Source organism: Lissotriton vulgaris, chromosome 11 (assembly GCF_964263255.1).
Source record: "Lissotriton vulgaris chromosome 11, aLisVul1.2, whole genome shotgun sequence".
Classification (NCBI taxonomy): domain Eukaryota; kingdom Metazoa; phylum Chordata; class Amphibia; order Caudata; family Salamandridae; genus Lissotriton; species Lissotriton vulgaris.
In genome coordinates this window covers 880,106,639-880,130,180 of record NC_141699.1, presented here as the reverse complement: position 1 = coordinate 880,130,180, position 23,542 = coordinate 880,106,639, and the positions used below count along the sequence as shown (strand labels likewise).

The following is a 23,542-nucleotide window of genomic DNA, read 5'->3' as shown; positions in this document are numbered from 1 at the left end:
AAGGAAGGTTGATGGCTTCAGAAGTCTGTAAATAAAGTAGAGCTGCCAGGGCTCAGTCAGTAGGCAGAGGGCTACATCGACAAGGTAGGGCCGCTGAACAAAAGGTCAGACTATCTCCTAACAGTGCGCTTGCCTCCCCACTCTAACGCTTCACTCCTCGCTAGGCTCTCCCTGGCTCTCTGGTCTCTCCTCACCAACAGCTAAAATGGCCGCCCTGGTTCTGGCCTTATATAGGCTGGCTCTGGCTATCAGAACCCTCCAGAAGGTTCTAGTACCTTCTTAGTGTAATCCAATGGTCCCTTCTCTTGAAGTGTCAGTTATGGCAGTTGCTGACCACCATTTTGCGTGACCCATACTTTCTAGTCAGAAAAGGCACCTAGGCCTCAGGAAAAAGGACTAGGAGGGCAGAGCATCTAACCCCCAGGTCAACATCTCAAAAATCCAGTGGACACAAAAATTAAAAGTATTTGAGGGGCAAAAAGGGGACAAAATAAATAATTAATTAGGAGGGACTACTCAAAGGGCAGACAGGTCTAACACGCGTCCCCCCCCAGCTGAAAGTGGCGAGAGCTACCCAACCCCTTGGGTGTCCTCATCACTAAGGTGGAAATACCTAGAGAGACCGTCTGCATTGGCGTGGTCCACTCCAGGCCGATGTTCCACCCGGAAGTCTATTCCCTGTAGGGAGATGGACCACCTCAACAGCTTGGGATTTTCCCCCTTCATTTGCATCAGCCAACAGAGGGGTCGGTGGTCGGTCTGAACCAGGAAGCGCGAGCCAAACCGGTATGGCCGCAACTTCTTCAGAGCCCATACCATCGCGAAGGCTTCCCGCTCAATTGCACTCCACTTCTGTTCCCGGAGAAGCAGTCTCCTGGATAGGAAGACTACAGGCTGATCCAGACCCTCTTCATTGAGTTGCGATAACACTGCCCCAATGCCATGCTCTGATGCGTCTGTCTGGACAATGAACTCCTTGGAGAAGTCTGGGGCCCTCAGGACCAGTGCTGCACACATTGCCTGCTTCAATTTCACAAGGCTTGCTGACAAGCCTCTGTCCAGACTACCCGTCGAGGTTGTTTCTTGGATGTGAGCTCTGTGAGGGGCGCTACAATAGTGCCATACCCCTTCACAAAGCGGCGGTAGTAACCTGTGAGGCCCAGGAAAGCTCGGACCTCAGGCTGGGTCTTGGGGGGTTCCTAGGCCATGATTGCCTGGAGGGGCTGCACTGTCCACCTACCCACCAAGTGGCCTAGGTACACAACCGACACTTGCCCAATCGGACATTTGCTGGCCTTGATTGTCAAGCCAGCCTGTTTCAGGGCTTGGAGAACAGCTTGCAAGTTACGCAAATGGTCCTCCCAACTGCTGCTGAAGACTGCAATGTCATCCAGGTAAGCAGCGGAGAAAGCCTCCATTCCGGAGAGGACCTGGTTCACCAGCCGCTGAAAAGTGGCAGGGGCGTTCTTGAGCCCAAAGGGCATCACGCAGAACTGGAAGTGTCCCTCAGGCGTGGAGAAAGCTGACCTTTCTTTTGCTCCATCTGTAAGGGAAATCTGCCAGTACCCTGAAGTAAGGTCAAAGGTACTCAGATATTGGGCAGCTCCCAGCCGGTCAATCAATTCATCCGCCCTAGGGATCGGATGCGCATCAGTCTTGGTCACTGAGTTCAGTCCCCGGTAATCCACACAGAACCTCAGTTCTGGAGTGGTGCCCGGTGGGGCAGCTTTTGGTACTAGAACCACCGGACTGGACCAGGGGCTACTGGAAGGTTCAATAACTCCTAGCTCCAGCATCTTGGTAACCTCACCGTGGATGCTGGCCTTCACCTTGTCTGACAGCCGTTAGGTCTTGGACTTCACTGGTGGGCTGTCTCCTGTCTCCACATCATGGGTACACAGGTGGGTCCTTACCGGGACAAGGGAAAACAACGAAGAGTACTGCTCCAATATCAGGCGGCAGTCCTCCCGCTGCTCAGGAGTTAGGGATGGGGAGAGAATCACTCCCTCCACCGACCCATCCTTTTCCTGAGACGAAAAAAGGTCAGGGAGAGGCTCGCTTTCCGCTTCCTCTCCCCCATCAGTCACCATCATCAAGATGACCTCGGGCCTCTCATGGTGGGGTTTGAGGCGATTAGCATGTAGCACCCGCAGGGGCTGGCGAGGGGTCTTAAGATCCACCAGGTAGGTGGCCTTACCCTTTTTCTCTAACACCTCAAAGGGGCCTGTCCAGCGATCCTGGAGAGCACTTAGCTCTCCAGGCTCCATCACCCACACTTTCTGGCCAGGCTCCAACTCCACCGGGTGAGCATTGTGGTCATACCACTCTTTCATTACTGCTTGACTGGCTTCCAAGTTGTCAGAAGCTTGCTTCCCCAACTTTGCCATTTGGCTCCGGAAGGCCAGCATATAGCTCACCAAATCCTAGGGAGGCTTTCTGGGAGACTTTTCCCATCCAACCTTCACCAGGCTGAGAGGTCCACGTACAGGGTGCCCGTACAGTAGCTCAAAGGGGCTGAAGCCCACTCCCTTCTGCGGCACTTCCCCGTAAGAGAATAGCAAACAGGGTAGGAGGACGTCCCATTTCCTCCGCAGGCTTTCAGGCAGACTTCTTATCATGCCTTTTAATGTCTTGTTGAACCTCTCTACCAGTCCATTGGACTGGGGGTGGTATGGAGTGGTGAACCGGTAGGTCACTCCACACTCCTTCCACATTGCCCGCATATATGCTGACATGAAGTTGGTTCCCCTGTCGGACACAACTTCTTTGGGGAAACCACTTGGGTAAAGATCCCCATTAGGGCCCTAGCCACAACAGGTGCAGTGACAGTCCTCAGAGGAATTGCCTCTGGGTACTGCGTGGCGTGATCCACCAGAACCAGGATAAACCTGTGACCAGCTGTAGTTGGTGGATCCAATGGCCCCACAATGTCGATGCCCACCCTTTCAAAGGGGGTGCTAACGACAGGTAGTGGTTCCGGGGGAGCTTTCAGCTTCACCCCTGTCTTCCCACTGGCTTGACAGGATACACACGTCCGACAGTAAGTGTCAGATGCCACTTTCATCTGAGGCCAGTAAAAGTGGGGGACAAGCCGGGCAAAGGTCTTGTCCTGACCTAAGTGTCCTTCCAAGGGAATCTCATGAGCCAATTCGAGAAGAAAGGCTCGGTATCGTTGAGGGACTACCAAGGACCGTGATGAACCGGGCAAAGGTACCTTGGGTTCACTGTAGAGGAGTCCGTCCTCCCAGTAAATATGGTAGTGCCCTGCAACGTTCCCTGCTGCCTGGGCTTCGGCCTGACGCCTCAGTCCCTCAAGGGTAGGGCACTCCTTCTGACCCTTACAGAACTCCTCCCTGGTAGGCCCTCTCTCCACATGCCACTCGGCAGGGATAGGTAAGTCCTCCAGGGAGACTACTTCCCCCTCCACGGACTCCTGGCCCACCACTGCAGGTGGCCGATCTGTCTCATGGGCGTGGAAGCCGAAGCAGGCTTCTCCTGTCTTCGGGTCTGTCCCTTTTTGGCAGCGGGCTGGGCCATTGTTCCAGGCTCCAGCCCAGGCGAACTCCCTCTCTGGGCAGTCGCAGACCTTGTGCTTGCACAGGCCCAGTCAGGTGTACCCAGCATCTCCGAATGAGTCCAGTATTCCACCTCCCTCCAAGCATTGTGTTCCATGTCATTTCCCAGCAGACAATCGACTGGCACGGCAGGGCTTACGGCAACTCGAAGTGAACCTGCAACCCCTTCCCACTCAAAGGGAACCTCGGCCACAGGGTAGTAGCCCAATCTGCCGTAAGCCATCGCGGCAGGGTGGAGTACATGGGGAATCTCCTGCTCTGGAGACACCAGTTGACTCCTTACCATTGTCATACTGGCTCCTGTGTCTCTCAGAGCCTCCCCTCTTTGGCCATTGACGGTGATCCATTGCCCATACTTGGTAGTATTTGAGGGCACCTGAATCTTAGGAACCATCTCCCGATCTCCCAGGGACACTAAGGTGACACCTGCCCACTCACCCCCCTTATCTAAGGGCAACTCCTCCCCGAGCGCTACACTAGCTACTCCCGGGGCTTTTCCTCCGGTGGGAGGGGGTGGTCTCTTTGGCCACTTGACATCTCCCTTATAATGTCCACCACCACACTCAAAGCAGTGGACAACCCTTGGCTGCTGACTTTGGCCAGGATGAGGGTTTCTGGGCGGGTTAGCCTTAGGGGTGAATCCTGTTCCCTTTCCCTGGAAACTGTTTTGGGGACCTTTTGAGAACTCATGCTTTTTATCTCCCCCCTCCTTCTGGGGGGCGCCCTGTCCGGCCCTTTGGGAATCCCCTCCAGTCCCCTTTGAGGACACCCGGCTACTTGCCCAGATGTCCGCCTCCTCTGCAAGCTTCCGGGGGTTGGTCAGCTTGCTGTCCACCAGGTGTTGACGCAGCTCGGGAAAACATTTCTCGAGTAGATGCTCTTTGAGAATAAGGTCATATAATCCCTCATAGTCCTTCACCTCGCTGCCTTGTATCCAACCCTCTAGTGCCTTCCTTGCATAGTCCAGGAAATCCACCCAATTTTGCGTGCCTAATTTGTGACTTCCCCTGAACTTTTGCCGGTACTTCTCTGGGGTCAGCCCAAACTTCTTAATTAGCGCTACTTTCATGATGGGGTAGTGGGTCTGCTCTTCCTGTTCCGGGGCCAACAGTGTGTCCTGTCCAGTAGGAGGCATGTATTTGTATAAACCACTTCCGCAGTGTTTTTCCTGGATCCCATGGGTTCTTAAGGAGACCTCATAGGCAGCCAGCCACTTGGCAATGTCATCCCCTGGGCTGTAGCTGGCAACTATATCTTTCGGTAGGTAGGGTCTGGATTCCCTGGTCAGCTCTTTTTATTTCGCTGCCACCATTTGGAGAATTGGAGGGTCCTAACTATAGGGCCTTGAGTTCTAGCTCCCTAAGTTTCAACTCATGAGCCATCCTTTGTTCCTCCCTCTCCATTTCCAACCTGGCTAACTCCCATTTTAGCTGTCTTTTTTTCCCTCCTGTCCACTAGTTCAGCTTCGGTTAAGCTTCTTCCGGAGACACTGCTGCCACCCCTTGAGAAGGTCCTGGGTCCTGGGAGTAGGTTTTCCATCTCCGGATAGAACAATCCCTCTACCCCTATGACTGTGTCCCGGTCCGTCGCCTCTTCCTCCTCCTTTCCCTCTCCATGTGCTGCCACCCAAGCCCTCAAACTGGTCTGGAGTTCCCCCTTCTTGGCACCACGCTTAAAAAACAATCCCATCTTCTGGCAAAAGTCTCTAAGCTGGGCTGCAGAATAGGTTTCCAGTTCCTCCAGAGCAAATTCCATTTTGCTGATGAGAGATATCGGGACAATCACTTGGGAAGAATTGGTTCAAAAGGGGCAATTCGAAACTACCTCCACCCACCACCAGGAGTAAATTTGGAAAAAGCAAAAGAAGTAATTGGGAAGTCCGCCAGGTGTAGGCCCGTGGAGTACACTTTGTTACTGCAGAGTAGACGCAAACAGTTCTCATCCCACCGCTAGACACCAAATATGTTGGACCTGAGATCTCCCAAGTCACATAGGGTAGCTTGGCACTAAGAGGGAAGGCCTAAGTCAAAGGTACATATGCAAAGTTTGCGTCACACCCTTCAGTAACATAACGTCCACCCACTCAAAAATAAGGACACTACACCAAGGTTAGAAAAATACGGCTTGCTTTATAAAAATTCTCTGCTTCCTCTTTGTTACTATAGGCTTTAGCTTCAGTACATAAAATAATGTCACATGTAATTAGCAGAAGGATTGTTTCATCACAAACATTTCTGACATTTTTCCCCCTTCACTCTGAAAAGAGAATTCCTTATCAACTCCTGCACCTTAGTCAAACAAAATATGCTACCTAGATTTAGATTTCCACAAGCATAAACATTCCTTTCAGTCAGGTCAGCCTGTTCATTTACCAAGTGATCTAACTACGATAATGAACCTGGGGTTACAGGCATCAATTCTCCTAGTAGCAAAGTATTTTCAAGGATTATTAGAATGGAGCTCTGAAATCCCACAAGCAGATTATTCTCTTATTCACCTCCAGCCCTTTTAGATCATAAGGTCCAGCGTGAAGCGCAAACTTTCACAGTCCCAATCTGTTACACCAGTTACTCGGCCTTTCAGTGAAAACCCCCACTAGTAGGTACGATAAGTTATTTATGGTGTCCCAAACTTGTGGCGTCAGGAGTATTTAATTGCCAACACAGTCCAAAGAGGAGTTGCCCCAAGACCTGTTGTTGACTGACTGGCCCCCTTTTCCGTCTATTGTTAACCTGTGCCCGGCAGTCTTTGAAGACCGGTTCGGTGGCTCTCCCCTCCCTCCGTTCAACACCGAAGCCCTCTCAGGATTTGGGGCTCCGCTTCCCCTCTCACGGTCTTACCGCGTTGATGAGGGACTCGTCCGTTCTCCACTCACACTCCTGCTGGAGCCTCGATACACTGAGATCCCGGCTCTGGTATGATTCCGACCCCGCGCTGCAAGATGCAAAGCAGCTTGCGGGGCCAGAGCTCTGCCGCGACTTCCTCGACGTTCCTCTCAGCTCTAATTCCCGCCCTCCTCTCGTCCGTCAGAGGGGGAGGGAACTGCGCCGGCCGGCCTGCTTCAGGTTCTCGTCACCCTTCTTCCGGGAGCTCGCTCGCCTGCGCCCACTGTTCTCCGTAACGCTGGCCACTCGCTCACTGCCCCGCTCACCCCAGATAAGTCCGTCCAGCTAACTTCTCACCACAGGGGGCCCAGGAAATCAGTGGCAGTAGTTCGATGACGGCGTGGTCACCCGCCAAACACTACCGGGTAGGTTTTAATTTCATTCGGCCAATACTTCTCTCATGGAAGGGGCGAGGAAGGGTTTAACCCCACAACCTTTAAGTCGACAGTTCAGGCGGGGACACCCCAGAGGAGGAGAGAGCGAAGGCGGAACAATCCCCTATTTATTCAGGAACTGTTCCAACGGACTTCCCTAGCCAATTTACTACGTTCTCATAAAGGAAGGTTGATGGCTTCAGAAGTCTATAAATAAAGTAGAGCTGCCAGGGCTCAGTCAGTAGGCAGAGGGCTACAGCGACAAGGTAGGGCAGCAGAACAAAAGGTCAGACTATCTCCTAACAGTGCGCTTGCCTCCCCACTCTAACGCTTCACTCCTCGCTAGGCTCTCCCTGGCTCTCTGGTCACTCCTCACCAACAGCTAAAATGGCCGCCCTAGTTCTGGCCTTATATAGGCTGGCTCTGGCTATCAGAACCCTCCAGAAGGTTCTAGTACCTTCTTAGTGTAATCCAATGGTCCCTTCTCTTGAAGTGTCAGTTATGGCAGTTGCTGACCACCATTTTGCGTGACCCATACTTTCTAGTCAGAAAAGGCACCTAGGCCTCAGGAAAAAGGACTATGAGGGCAAAGAGCATCTAACCCCCAGGTCAATATCTCAAAAATCCAGTGGACACAAAAATTAAAAGTATTTGAGGGGCAAAAAGGGGACAAAATAAATAATTAGGAGGGACTACCCAAAGGGCCGACAGGTCTAACAGGCACTAATATAACAGGACAGATATCACCTGATTAGTATGAAGTCAGTTCTAGCTGTCATCTGGGTTCCTCTCTCGTCTGTGCCTTGGCTCATCTCAGATTCTCCCCTGCACTCTTGGGCACACATCTGCGCTGATCACTCTGCACTGGATTCCTCTCCCCCACGAACTGTCTTCACCTTCCAACTTCAGTCTAATGATATAGTTTCTGCCGCTCTGATAACCGTTCGCTCCACTAGCTTCTTCACTCTGTCTGATTGTTCCAGCTCCAATGTCCAACTCACTCCAGCTGCTCCCACAGACTAATCCACGATATAACTTCAGTCTCTTCCAAAGGGCATCACTCCAAATTCCAGCTGTTAACTGCATGCTCCAACTGATCACAACTCCTTCTGATAAGTAACTGCTTCCGACTGCTTTCTTCAGCTCCAAAAATCATCTGATTACAACTGCTTCTGACTACTCCAAAAACCAACTGAACTGAACTATTCCAAAAACGGACTGACTACTCCGCCTCTTCTGCACTTCGCTAATATGGAATGCTCTCTCCTAGTGGAAAGTTCCAGCCAGTAGCCTCCTCTCACCAAATCCATGCACCAGGCTCCCTGCTCCAGACGCCCCCACAGTGATCAACTGCTTGTTTCGTCTAGAGACTTGAGCCCAGGGACATTTCCTGATAAGATTCAGCTCCGGCCGGTTCTCTCTAGTTTGCAAAGAGCGAACAACACCTCATAACTAAAACATCACCTTTACCCTGCAAGCTCCTCAGTCAGCAGAGGCAGAAAGCAAAATGGAGTCTCTCTGGTTCTGGGCCTTTTAGGCCTGAAAAGGATGAAATAGACACTTAGCTCTATACACAAACCCTACCAATAGGTAATATAAAGTCAGAACTACAGGATCTACCCCCTACTATAGGTAGAATGATGAAAGGACACATAATTATGTCAAAGCCAATAGGCAATAGATGGATTAGAGTCAGAAAAAAGGGATCTATCATCATATAAAGCGGCTATCCTCTAGTTTATGCTTCCAGGTCTGGAAAAAGGCCTGAAAAGGACCAAAACAAGCTAAGAATGGGGATCTAGGATGGTAGCAAGCTTAAATTCACCATCACTCAGAAATAGAGCTAAAAACCCTGTCAGGACACTCACTCTCTCACTGACTCACTCTCTCACTGACTCACTCTCTCACTGACTCACTCTCTCACTGACTGACTCTCTCACTCTCACTGACTGACTCTCTCACTCTCACTGACTGACTGACTCTCTCTCTTTCACTGACTGACTCTCTCTCTTTCACTGACTGACTCTCTCACTTACTGACTGACTCTCTCACTTACTGACTGACTCTCTCACTCACTAACTGACTCTCACTCACTCACTGACTGACTGAATCTCACTCTCTCTCTCCCTGACTGGCTTTCTCACTCTCACTGACTTACTCTCACTCTCACTGACTTACTCTCACTCTCACTGACTTACTTCTCACTCTCACTGACTTACTCTCACTGACTGACTGACTCTCACTCTCAATTACTCTTACTGACTGACTCTCACTCTCAATTACTCTCACTGGCTGACTCTCTCATTGACTGATTCTCACTCTCACTGACTCTCTCATTGACTGATTCTCACTCTCACTGACCGACTCACTCCCACTGACTGACCACTTTCTCTCAGTGACTGACTCTCACTCTCTCAGTGACTGACTCTCACTCTCTCAGTGACTGACTCTCACTCTCTCACTGACTGACTCTCTCACTCTCAATTACTCTCACTGGCTGACTCTCTGATTGACTGACTCACTCTCTCACTGACTGACTCACTCTCACTGACTGACTGACTCACTCTCACTGACTGACTGACTCACTCTCACTGACTGACTGACTCACTCTCACTGACTGACTGACTGACTCTCACTGACTGACTCTCACTCTCACTGACTGACTCTCACTCTCACTGACTGACTCTCACTGACTGACAGATACAAGTTGCCAGCATTGAAAGGACAAAAAAAACTCGACATTATTTATTGTTAATACTTTTTTAATATGGTTGTTCAATTGTACATAATGCTTTCTTGGTCATATCTAAGGTAACAAAAATGCTTCAGACACTTCTTTATTTAAACGTTTCAGCATGCTGAAGACTTCCGTATAGCACAGCTTAAAGACATAGGCAAAGTCAATATCTCTAGCTAAACACTTATAAGTTCCCAAAGGCAATACCTATTGGCTATGCCAATGCTTGTTATGAATTGGTGTTGGATTTATTGAGTATCATGTATTTCTTCTTATATTGGGTTGTTGCTGTTTAAATGATTAACACTTGTTCCTTTATGTAAGCCTCCGTGCTGAGAGCCACAGCTAGCTAGGGTTCAGCTAAGGGTTTTGCAAACAAAATCTACTGGTCCTAAAGGGGTTAGTAAGTGTTACACAGTGAGGTCTCACAACCATAGCTTATAATGCACACCATTTCCTCACAACCCATGTCGGAATAAGATATATTAACCCCTTGCCGAAGGCGCGCCAAAGGCAAGCCAGTCTGCGCCCGTCCGCGGCCGACAGGGGCCAGGGGCCACCCCCCTTGAATCCCCTCCCAGGACTCAATATAGCATAAATACACTCCTCAAACTGAAACCTCCCAAGGAAGCCTGCTGCCATCACCGCCATCACCCCTTCGACCTCCCTAGCTCATGCCAACACTGTGACACTAGCCTCAATTTTTCCCGATATAGACCGGAACAGCAAAGCTTCACCCTACTCCTCCTTAACTGCATATCCCTGCCTAAGCATAGCGCAGAAATCTTCCTGCTAATTGACGAGCGAAACCCCAACGCTGTTTTACTAACTGAGTCCTGGCTAACACCTGATTGTGACCCAGACGTAATCCAAGCACTCCCCCCTGGCTACCAGATCGCTCGCAGGGACCGCACTTGGCGGAAAGGAGGAGGTATTGCAATTATACACAAGTCCGCATATCAGTGTTACTGTATAGCGGATCCTATCCCAGACTGCGAAAGCATGTCTTTCTGCCTTAAATTCACCCCAAATGACAGCCTAACTGGGATAATTCTGTATCGCCCTCCAGGCCCCCTGAACCACTTTCACTCCTCACTACCTTCGCAAGCAGCTGATCTTGCCATATCCCCTTCCAACTTCACGGTACTTGGCGATTTCAACATGCACTTTGATGACTGCTCTGACAACACTACTAACAAGCTAGACTCCAGTCTACTAGCCTCCATTCAACTGGATCAATTAATTAAAACCCCCACTCATAATAAAGGTCATCTGATTGACCCTGTGTTCAGCAACTGTCCCAACCTTTCGGTTGGCTCCATCACACACCTCCCCTGGACTGACCACTTCCTCATTCCCCTCACCTGGTCCACCCACAAAACTACCTTAAGTACCACCATCCCACGGAAAAGGAGAAACTGGTCAAAACTCCCCCTAGAGCAGTGGGAGAACCTACTTACTGCAACTAAACCCTTGCTTTCCCAGGACCCCTTACTAGATAGTGGGATATTCAACAAGTGGATCGAGGACTCTCTAGACTCTACTCTCCCCATCAGGAAAACAGTATTAAAAAGAGCACGAGAAACTGCCCCGTGGTACTCAGAAGAGCTCAGGGAACTAAAACGTCAGTGCAGAAGGTGGGAAAGAAAATGGCGCCTTCATTACACCATCACTGACCAAACCAGATACAGGGAAGCGATAAGGTCGTACAAACTTGGGATTACCACAGCCCAATCCACCTACTACAGAGGAAAAATTATGTCCGCCAGATCCAAACCTAAAGAAATGTATCAAATTGTCAAAAGCCTTTCCAAAATCTCCTCCCCGGCAGTTCCAGCAGATAATCCCACAGCTCGCTGCAACGATCTAGCCGACTTTTTTTTCCAAAAAGTCAATAAAATATACTCCTCCTTCACGACCTCAGCTCCCCAACCAAGTGTCAGTGAGCCCGAGTTCCCAACAGATACAATTCTCCCCTGCCGAGTAACTTTGACTAACTTCCCACCATTAGATCTAGAATCACTTCAACCTCTCGCACAACAAATAAAATCAGGTTCCCCCTCCGACCCAGCACCACCCCCTACGATGACCTTGCCAGCCAAGCCATCTTCCCTACCCTTACAGAGCTACTGAACAGCTCACTACAAAAAGGAGTTGTACCTCCCATCTGGAAACAGGCGATGGTGAAAGCGCTAGTGAAAAAGCCTAATCTCGATTTGAACGATCCCAACAACTATCGTCCCATCTCCTTGTTACCCCGGGCAAGTAAAATACTAGAGAAACATGTAAAACTCCATCAAACAGAACACCTGGAAGAAAACTTTTTACTGGATACCACCCAAACAGGATTCCGCCCAAAACACGGCACCGAAACGGCCCTTCTAGCCGTGGTGGAAGAATCCAGGAGGATCTTGGATCGAGGGGGATCAGTGGCAGTGGTCCTCCTCGATCTTAGCGCCGCGTTTGACACGGTATGCCACAAAACTCTGGTGCGACGACTGTACGATCTGGGAGTCTTCGTAGATGCCCTTACCTGGCTGAGATCCTTTTTGAGCGGAAGGACTTTCCAGGTCTTTGATGGCGACTCCTGTTCCACCAGTAAACCTCTGAGCTGTGGGGTGCCTCAGGGCTCCTCCTTAAGCCCCACGCTGTTCAACGTGTACATGAGACCGCTGGCTGGGGTCGTCCGTCAATATGGCATTAAGATCATATCATATGCGGACGACACCCAGCTCGTGGTCTCCTTGGCACAAAAGAACAGCGGGCACCCACAGGTCAACTTGGCTGCCTGCATGGAGGAGGTAGGAAGATGGATGACAGCATCCTCCTTAAAACTGAACAGTGACAAAACCGAGATTATGCTTCTCGGTCCCCCCTCCCCCACCACCATTAATCAGTTATGGCCCCCCAGTCTGGGTACACCCCCATCCCCGAAGGAGGACATCAAGAGCCTAGGAGTCTGGCTGGATAAAACCCTTACTCTTAACACTCAAGCAACAAAAACATCAGCAACCTGCTTTGGGCTAATCCGGCTGCTAAGAAAAATTCTCCCAATCTTACCCCTTGAAGCCAGACAAATTGTCATTCAAGGCCTCATTCAGTCTCGGCTTGACTTTAACAACGTCCTCTACTAGGGTGCTCCAGAATACGTACTGGAAAAGCTCCAACGGACCCAGAATTGCGCGGCCCGCACCCTACTCCAGATACCCCGCAGAGAATCAGCCAAAGCAGGGATCCGATCTCTCCACTGACTCCCTGTCAGGGACAGAATAAAATTTAAGGCCCTCTGTATTTCCCATAAGGCCTTTAATAGAGCCAGCCACGAAATCAACCACTCTCTTCTTACCCCCTACTGCCCCGGTAAACAACTTCGATCAGCGTATGCCTGTCTTGCCGCAATTCCTCGAATCAAAAGGCCCAGGGCTGGAGGCAGGTCCTTCGAGCTCAATGCCGCCAAGCTCTGGAACTCCCTTCCCTTCTCCCTAAGATTCAACCAGAGCCTCTCTGCCTTCCGTAAAGAACTAAAAGCCTTCCTCTTCAGAAACTAACTCACCCCCAGCCCCTCAGAGTACTATGCCCTCTACTCAGCGCTTGGACGCCCTTGGGCAGCAGCCGCACTCTACAAACCCCCTTTTCATTTCATTTCATTTCATTCATTTCATTGCTTGCGTGCGACGGCCGGTAGCTGTCCCAAGTCACACTGCTCATATGCATAGGACAGCTCCCGGCTGTCCACGGACGTGGCACAGGAAATTCCTCTGGTAGGGGCACCAGAAGGGATTTTCTTTGTCAAAACTCCCTCTGAGCTGGGGAAGAGCTTCCTTAGCTTCAGAGGGTGTTCTGATAATTTGTCCGAAATGACGATCAGCACTCGTGTCGCGCTGATGTCATTTCAGAGAAACCCAAACTGAAACTCTGTTTCAGTTTCACTCCCTCTGTGCTCAAGAGGTATCTCAGCCCCCTGAGCACTGAGGCAAACGGGAGAGGTATCATTGGAAAGGGTAGAATCTCCCCTTTCCAATGGTAGCCCTGCCTTGTGGATCGTTGTGTGGGGTTTGCCTCCGGAGGGCGACCCCAAGCATGGATCCATCACTAGAAACCAGGTAGGGGGGAACGGCCCCTTGGACAAGGGCCTTTGTTCCCTCCAACATCATTTAGGCATATTCAGGCTCTCTTACCCCAACCCTCCCCCCGCTCCCCCATCCCTCCCAGGCAGAAAGCATACTAGACAGCAGGGATTATTGTTTTTATTGTATTTCGGGATGGGGCTTCCCTAAATGGGCATGCCAATGCCTCCTCAAACAACCTCCAGAGGCTCTTGCACCCCCGATCTGCCACCAGGGGGAGCAGAAAGCCCAGTAGACGCCAGGGATTTATTTAGTTATTGTTTTATAAAAGAGGGGTGGGGGCTGCCCACAAAGGGCAAGATCAGACCCTACCCAAATATTTTTGGAAGTAGTCTTTCTGCCCCTCCTGGGGGGCTGATGGGGGGGGGGGGGGGGGTAGTAGCCCCTCATTAGCCCCCCCCCCCCCCTTCCCGGGGTGGGGCAGGAAGCACACTAGATACCAGGTATTTTGTTTTAAATCGGTTCCATGGTATGTTTATTGCCATATCAGGGAGAAGCCCCATAGGCAAGGGTCGCACACCCTTTTTTTTGGGCACACATTTTGTCTGCTTCAGTGATATTTTTTTTCTCATCTGCCACCAAGTGGGTACAGAAACCACTAGAAACGGGAAGGGGGCTGCTGGAGAGAGAGATTGTTTGTTTGTTATTGGAAGTAATAACAATAGGTGCCAGCCACTCAGACCTTTCTACGGGTTCAATTACACCTCGTTCCTCTAATTTTTTTCAGTTCTTCTTTTTAAGGTCCCTGCATGAGTAAGGGTATATATAAATATAAATATATATATATATATATATATATATATATATATATATATATATATATATATATATATATATATATATATATATATATATATATATATATATATATATATATATATATTTGGAACAGCATCAGATTTGAATTTGATTTTGTGTAAATAGTTTTTTATCATACCAATTTTGTCTACAAAAACTCCAGGGAAATATTTACACACCTTCCCCTACTGAAGTTCTATCCACTAGCAGAAATTGTTCCTCATTATTTGGATCTAATTTAATTCTGAGATCTCTTTGATGCTTTCAACATAATAAATTACACATTTTCCCAGTAATGTATATACCTTACCAATAGTGTGTCTGTCTTTAAAAAAAAATCTCAGTTTTACCATACCCTTCAATGGAATGGGATTTTGTTATAACCACCCAGATGTATAGCTGGTATCTCTAGAACATACTCCTCGTGTTTAAAAAATGTAATTAAATGTACTATTGTCAATCAAGGTGTATGGTGAACAAGAGTCAGCATATTATTGATAGACTTTCCGTCTAATTGTATTTCACACGAGGGATACTGAACTTTGTCATCCTCCTCTTGACTGTATACTTCATTACATTTCCTTCTTTATACTCCGAGTCAACCTCATTTTGGAAAATATGTACCCCTTTTCCTGTATTCTTGATTTACAGATTTTTGCAAAGTGTCCTGTTCTGTTGCATTTACTGCAGGTTACACTTCTGGCCGGGCATTTGAGGTGATTAGCAAAAGGATTCGGATTACCACACCTATAACATCTCACATTATCATTTTCAATTTTGGTCTTTATAATCTGTTTTCCATCTTCTAACACTTGCTCAGAATTACTTGTGACACTTACCTCTTTTTCACCCCTACTGTTATCGCTTTTAATTTTCATTTTTTACACACAAAAAGCAGTATGTTTAATACTTTTGGCTATTTGAATTTCACCTGTAAGTCTGGATTATGATTTAGAAGTATTTCTTGGACCTTGTGGACATTAATGCAACGGACCATCTGGTGTTTAAGGGCCCCCAAATTCTGTAACAATATATGTTGTTTCCTTATTAAAGAAAACTGTTCTCCCCCTATGGCAATTAAATAGAAGTGCAACATTTTTACCTATCTATCCCAGGGAATATCTGGTTCTCCTTCCGCATTCAAAAATGGAGTAGGTTGGCTCATATATGCGCTACAGCTGTAATGAAAAGAGTGAAAAAGGAAGTAAAAGTAAATTCAAATAAAATAATACCAAACAATTAGTTTGTGATATAGGAAATTGTAAAATCTATGTGCTACAACTAAATTCAGGGAATTAAATTTGGTAGAAAATGTTCCAGTTCATCTTTATTAATTTTATTTTGAATATCCTCTTAACAATGCTGAAATAAATATAGGCGTGTGACTTTAAGAGGCAATGTCCCCTGCACAGCGTTGTAAATAGTCGCTAAATGAAACGAGGAACTAAGTAAATATCGGAGAACTCCAATGAAGCGAAGATATTTATTATGTAGAAAGATGTTCCCAATCCAGCCAGAGCTTCCTTGGAGCTCACACAGGTTTCTCAGCTGACTGAAAACATGAGCTTTTCAACAAGCTCTCCCAAGAGTTCAGGAGTTCCATGGGCCATCACACAATTCGAACATGGTAGGGGTTAGCTGGGAACATACCAATCATAATTTAATAACACCAAAACAATATGGAAGGATACATAGACCAAAGTAATAAATACAAAGTGAGATTATAACAGTTAAAGTTTGAATAACGTTCAATTACTTAAAATGTGATACTAAACAGACACTGTTTTACAACTTTTCAGGCATGTTATTGTTGTTTATTGCCATTGTAAGGTGCTCCCAGCTTGATGATGGGAATGATTCAAACATATTAACTTTGAAACTAAACTACACTGAAAATGTTTTTTAAAGAAAAGTAGCCGGTTTATTTTCTGTTCTGTACAATATATTTGTTGCATCTTTGAGGTGGATACATTTGACTGAATAGAATTAGACTAGCCTTTGTTTTATGGTGGACTAATGTAGTGTTTTCAGTAGCTTATGCTACCTGGCTTTATGCTTCTGGTCTTTATTTTCCCGCCAGCATTGTAGTAGGCAAGATTCTCCAAACACCTCTTGATGCTCTGTGATATTTCAGTACATGATTTGTCAGCATTAGGAGAATATGTTCACTGGTAAAGAATTTCAGCAAATGTATTGCAATATCCTTCCTTTTTAAAGGCATTATACAGGCAACCTAATTGAAAGAAAAACTATAAAAGTAAGGAGTAAAAATAAAATGCTTAATGGATTTGGTATGACTGCACACTTGGGATGTCGTGGTTTGCAATTGAATGTTGTGGAAAGCCTGTTCTAAATCATTCTTACCAAGCTGGTGTTTCTTTTCTCTCATTGTATCCTTTCCGCTCCTAGCGGTTCCTCCGTTGCCTCCACAGTCTCTGTCGTCATCCCTCTCTTTGTTGGCCAACAACCTAACCGCACCCTTAGGAGATTTGGCTCATAGTGCATCACCACGCAAGAAACCACGCAAACAGCAGCATATTATTTCCACAGAGGAGGGTGACATGATGGAGGCCACTAGCACGGATGAGGAAAAGTCCAGCATTACAAAAAACATGATGAAGGTAGAGAAGAGATGCTCTCCACCCAAGGAGTACATAGGTAAATACAGAAGAATATCCCACCACTTCCAACAGTTATGTATGAAAAATATGTATTGATTGAATTGTATTAATCTTAACTATTGTCTGTTAACACATTTAATCAGATCTGATTTTGCAAGCTTTTGTTTATAGCTGCAGCTTGCTTCCATTCAATTTAATGGTAGTCTACTGAAAAACATGAATGTAGTCTGTCAGCAAATAGAATTATTTATGAATTTATAAATATTTCTACATTTGGTTGTATGTGATTAATTTAAAATCGGAGTCTAGCAAACGTTTACATATTTGGTGAGAGAAATGTGTGTGTATATATATATAACTGTATTGAGAGGTTTAAACAACAACAAAGATTATTTTTATTGATTCCTTGTCTTTCTTTTTTATTCTATCGTTGAGCCAGTTAAAACAGCAATACAGCCAACACGTGTTTTGCGCTCCCTAGCTCTTCTTCAAGGGTGTTAATCATATAAAATAATCAATCAGTATTTTAAAAAAAAAACCTGTAAGTTCAAAGATTACATTGGGCGTGACCGCATGGGTTTTCTGGCTTTACGGAGTAACAAGCCTATGTAAGAATTCTAGCTCCTTTATAATGGAGCCGAGGTTTTGGAAGTAATACGCCAACTAGGGGTTATCAACAGTCTATCACAATTTAAACTTTTTTCCACTTTTTTTCCCTCGACCCTGGAAAAACCTCTACGCTTGTCAGGAGTAAATGTCCAACCTTTCTCTATATGGGAAAATATTGGAGACCAGCTGATAAAAACCCATAAACCATGCAAGTTGGTAGGTTGCACAGACTTAAAACAACATTCCTACCATGGGAAACTATTGCTTACTTCTTCCTCCAGCCCCAGTATATAGATCTGTGGAAATGTGGCAAAACAAGTGAACTGCTAGTATTTAAACTTTACTGTGGTATGAACTCTGGCATAATCAGAGAGGCAATTATCAGAGCTCTTATATAATGAGATTGCTACCGTAATTTGTCGCCACACTACATGGCACCAAAGGCACAAGTGGATTTTGTTACAGAACAAGTAGTTTTATGAAGCAGCCTGTCCCAAGGACAAGTAGATATTTTATTAGATTCCACACCCCTGTGTACTTGATCAGAAGATGTGTAAATGTTTTGGATCATGCCTATGTGGAGAAAGATCCATGTGAATTTGGTTGGGAATATATTGATGGGATGCTAAAACCTATGAAATTTCTAAAGCCTCTACCCACAGAACGTACACATATACGTGCTTGCAAAACCTGTTATGACAAAAAGATTTCAGTCGATATGCTCTTCTCAAATATTCAACATTCTGCAAATGTACCATGAGCGATTGCCGAAAATGTGTTTAAAACAGGGGTGATGAACATATTTTTTTTTCATATTCATATCATAAAAATGTTTGTATACATGAAAGGATTAAACACGCTTATTTGTTTGTTAATTTCTAAATCTGTCTCTCCTTCCTCTGTTTAGCCATCATTATGGAAAATGGTGAAAGGGTTGCTCTACTGAGTTTTCTGTCTCTACAAGACTACTTGATCCCCAAGACCTATGTTTTGACACCAAAATGAACTATATAGTTCTCATGGTACCTGAAATATTACATCATAACTGCAACGCGTTCACCATTTTCAAAAAATGTCTAAATAAACTCAGCCCAGGTCAGCAATGTCTCCCCGAGCTAAATTACTTCTCTAATGATTCAAAAACACAAATCCAAAATGAAAATCTCTGGACAGCAATTTTTTTACAGAGGTATATCAGGGGACTTTTACAGGGATTACATAATTATACAACATGGCGAGGGTAATAGTGTGAGGAAGCTGCTGGCGTGGCTGTTACGGGAGAGTGCACCGCACAGCCCTATAGCACTGATCACATGCCCCGACAGTGTTGATGTCACATCCCAGGCTTCCATGAATGTGGCCTTCTGTTAATATCGCACTACATTGTACATTTAAGTTCTTGCTCAGTCTGCTGACCATTTGCTGACATACTGCTATCCTGCATAAGTCCGCTGCAAGGCAACAAATTGGACGATCCACTCCAGATAGAGGAGATTAGAGTGGCCGTAGCACAGATGGCACGGTGCAAAACACCTGTTACAGATTGTCTCACAATAGAATTGTATTCTGCAAATAGCTCCCACTTGTGTCCCAAGTGCTTCAAATGTATAATGATGTACATGAGGCGGAACTGTTGCCAGTGTCACTTATGCAAGCTCTGACTGAAGTGGTCCCAAAACCTAGACATGACCCAATGATGTGAAATTTTATAGGCCTCTCTCTTGACTGAAACTAGACTGTAAAATACTGGGGAAGGTCCTCGCGGATAGGTTGCTGACGAAGATGAGGCTTCTGGTCCACTCAGACCAAAATGGATTAATCCCTGCTAGGAGTGAGTTTCTTAACATAAAGTGTCTGCTTAGTCTTGTGAGAGATGCTGCCATTGATTCAGGTTTTCTGGCAGTGTCCCTTGATGTAGAAAAGGCAATTTGTATGTGTTACAGAGGAATATCTGAAAAAGAAATAACAGTCAAAACGTGGTCATGGATATCAAATAAGTAAAGCTTTATGTTCGAGGCATGTGGGCTGCTGAATTCATATCTGTGCATAGATCGTCGCCTAGTGTTGGGTCGCGATGATCGCACATTGTTCTCCTGGAAGAGTCTTCGAAGTATCACGAGATAGGTGGCTCCTCCCCTGGACTAACAATGCGCATGGGCATAGACTCCATCCTCAGATAGTTTTTTTCCGCCATTGGGTTCGGATGCATATTGGTTCACTCAAGTCGGAATTGATATAAAAGTTTTCTTAAGGCCAAAAGGCCTTTAGTTTTTTGTCAGTATAGTCTTGCTTTGGGTGCCCAGTTCGTTCCAGCACAGTTCCGAGCTGGATTCCAGGAGAGCCGCGTGCTTTTCGACGCTGAAGTCCCGGTCGACGCCAGAGGCCTGATCGACGAACCATCATGGAACGGAGCCCGTTCAAGAGATGTCCCGTGTGCAACTCCAAGTATCCCCACATCGACGTCCACCCGGTGTGCAACAAGTGTCTGTCGCCGGATCACGATGAAGCCAGCTGCATGGCTTGTTCCCGTTTTCGATCCAAGAAGACACTTCTGCATCGATGCGCTGCGCGCAAGGAAGCTCAGCAGACTGCACCGGAGCCTGTGGACATCTTCGATGCCGGGGATGACAAAGGAGCAGACCGGGAGGTTCGAGAGAACCTGTCGAATCCCGCGTCGGAGGTCGACTCCAACTACGACGCGAATGTTGAAATGCTCGAAGCGGAAGAAGTCGTCGACTAGGTAGGGGACGACGACGGGGCCTTTGGGGCCATGGAAGATAGCTCGAGTGAGGAGCTAGGCACACAAACTGACATTGGGGCCGAAACGCTTCATAAGGCTCAGGTCGAGGGATCGCCACTAGGCCTTACCCAAGATCTTCCAATAAGTTCTACGGCCCGCCTTCGGGCTCGGCTTCGTACATATCTAAGGAGCCGCAAACTGGGAAATCGAAACCGAAAGTAAAAACTCCGGTCTCGACGCAAGCAAAAGCACTGGTGACTATATCGATACCGAAAGTGCGTATTGCTTTGGTCGGCTCAAAGTCCTCGGACCTGTCGGCACCGACGAACCAGAAGTGCGTTATCGACCTGAAGAAACCCCTCAAGGGCGTCGAGACAAAGTCTAGCACGCAGAAAGCTAAGGTCCGGGCAGTCGACCCGAACAAATTGGCGCCGAAGACAGTCGACACCGACAAAGGACTCGGTGATCCAAAGGTTCTCGAGCCTCCGCGTCGACAAGACAAGGCCAAGAGCGGAACGACCCACGAGTCCACGCCTGGTGGTGCCTTGAAGGATTCCGTTGAGTCGACGCAGCCGTCCGCCTCATTCTCAAAGCAGGTGGCAGACTCCCTGAAGCGCATCAAGGACAAGGCCTCGAGTGTCAGGCCTAAAGATCCTCCACCTTCAAAGCCTGCCGATAAACCTCAGAAGACATCGATGCCCATCCACTTCACGCAGCCGCCGAAAGTGGTGCCGAAAATGGCCACCGACGTGCCCAAGAAGGTGTCCTCAGTGCCGAAGTCAACAACTGTGGTCCCGGCCATAAAGCATCGACAATCCTCGTTGGAAGAGCAACAGGAACAGTTTATCGATGCCGAGACAGGCAGACTTTCTCTTAATAAGCGGAAAATCGCCTCGGAACAGCCGATGGAGTCCTATAAAATTCCACTGAAGAAGAAAAAGGATTCTACTTAACACCTGTGCTTGTGGAACCTGTATCTCCACGTGGCCATGATGTCTCACCCACTTATTCAGATGTGGACACTGGGGAAGGTGATAATGATGAATACAGCTATCTTGTGGACACTGATCCAGATGATACAAATGAACCCTGGTCCGATGCTGCTGACCCAGGTGATCCTCACTCTACCCCAGACACTCAAGTGTATGCTGTAAAAACGTCGCCTACTGAGGATTCGGCAGCGTTTAATGCCCTCATTGAAAGGGCTGCTAAAAATAATGACGTCCAGCTCCATGCTGACCCCATTGAAGTAGACTTTCTTTTTGACACCTTTTCCACCTCAGAAAGGACTGTCAAGACTCTGCTTATGTTGAAGGGTGTCTTGAAGCATGCTGGGGAAATCTTTAAGGAGCCTACAAGAGCCAGGGTGATAAACCCCAGAATTGAAAAGAAGTACAAACCGGCGCCTGGAGACCCTACTTACATTAAGGGACAGTTGCCATTGGACTCTCTTGTTGTTTCTAATGCCCGGAAGAGGGCTAATTCACAAACGGGTGATGCTCCTTCCCCTGATAAGGAATCTAAGGTGTTTGAGGCATCAGGGAAAAGGGTGGCAGCTCAAGCGGCCAATATCTGGCGCATTTCAAACACTCAGGCACTTCTAGCCAGGTATGACAGGGCCCATTACGACACACTTGAGACCCTGTTACAGCACCTGCCAGAGGAATACAAAGAGGCAGCTGAGATGCTCATCCAAGAAGGGAAGCTCATATCAAATGCTTCTATCAAATGTGCACCGGATGCAGCAGACACCGCAGCCAGAGCTGTTAACACTGTGTCATGCTGAGGCAACATGCCTGGCTCAGATTCTCCGGGTTCAAGCCAGAGATACAGACCACCATTCTAAATCAGACAGTAAACCCTGACCATCTATTTGGACCAGAGGTGGACACCACCTTAGAAAAAATCAAGAAAGAGACTGAGACTGCAAAGTCCATGGGGGCTCTACAGTCGCAGCAGTTCAGGGGTGGTTCTTTTAGTCGCTCAAGCAATAGAGGTGTTTCCAAAGGCCAGCTTTCCAAAACACACAGTACTATAAGGGCGGCACGCAGACCACATACACCAAACAAAGTAGAGGTGGATATCGTGGAAACAGCTCCAAAGGCAGAGGTCGTGGAAACAACAACTCCAGATCCTCCGCCACTAACAAACAGTGACGCCTTGTCACTGCCCCCCGACCACACAACACCTGTCGGGGGGAGACTTCAACAGTTCCTGCCAGTCTGGAAGTCAATCACCACAGACAGGTGGGTCACACAGCTTATCCAGTACGGTTATTGTCTGGAGTTAACATCCACTCCACCCAACATACCCCCAAGACACCGTCCTATGTCCGCTGAGCATTTGCACTTATTGCAGCAGGAGGTACTAGTCATGCTGCAAAAAGGGGCAATCGAGCTCGTGCCTGTGGAAGAAAGAGGCACAGGAGTTTACTCACTGTACTTCTTGATACCAAAAAAGGACGGGTCCCTCAGATCCATACTGGACCTCAGACCCCTCAATCAGTACATTCTGTCGGAGCACTTTCACATGCTAACACTGCAGCAAGTCCTACCGTTGCTCAGTCAGGGGGATTTTCTCGCAACTTTAGATCTCAAGGATGGGTATTTTCATATTCCGCTGCACCCGTCACACAAAAAATACCTCCGGTTCACCATCCAAAACCAACATTACCAGTTCAAGGTTCTACCTTTCGGAGTCACCACGGCACCCAGGGTGTTTCGAAAGTGACTGGCGACGGTGGCGGCACACCTAAGGAGACAGAACATTCACGTCTACCCTTATCTGGACGACTGGCTAATCCAGGCAAAGTCAGCCCAGCAGTGTGCCGCCCACATGTCCCACACCATTCACCTTCTTCACGATCTGGGATTCTCACTGAATTACCCAAAGACCCTCCTGCAACCCGCCCACATACGGCGGTATCTGGGTGCGACAATAAACACTCTGGCAGCCACAGCACAGCCAAATTCATTGAGGGTTAACAGCATTCAAGCGCTGATACAGAAATTCCGACCTCAACACTCGCTTCCAGCACAAGTGTTCATGCAGTTGATAGGCATGATGGCCTCCTGCA

At 47.5% G+C, this 23,542-nt stretch overlaps 1 protein-coding gene across 1 annotated transcript in view; it reads left to right on the top strand.

The window, feature by feature from the left end:
• Positions 1-23,542, top strand: part of SAP130 (Sin3A associated protein 130) — a 988,428-nt gene that overhangs the window by 758,950 nt on the left and 205,936 nt on the right. The window contains exon 18 of the mRNA XM_086942556.1: positions 16,906-17,154. Within this exon, the coding sequence (XP_086798682.1) occupies positions 16,906-17,154 (249 nt within the window). The remainder of the gene's footprint in view (positions 1-16,905; positions 17,155-23,542) is intronic.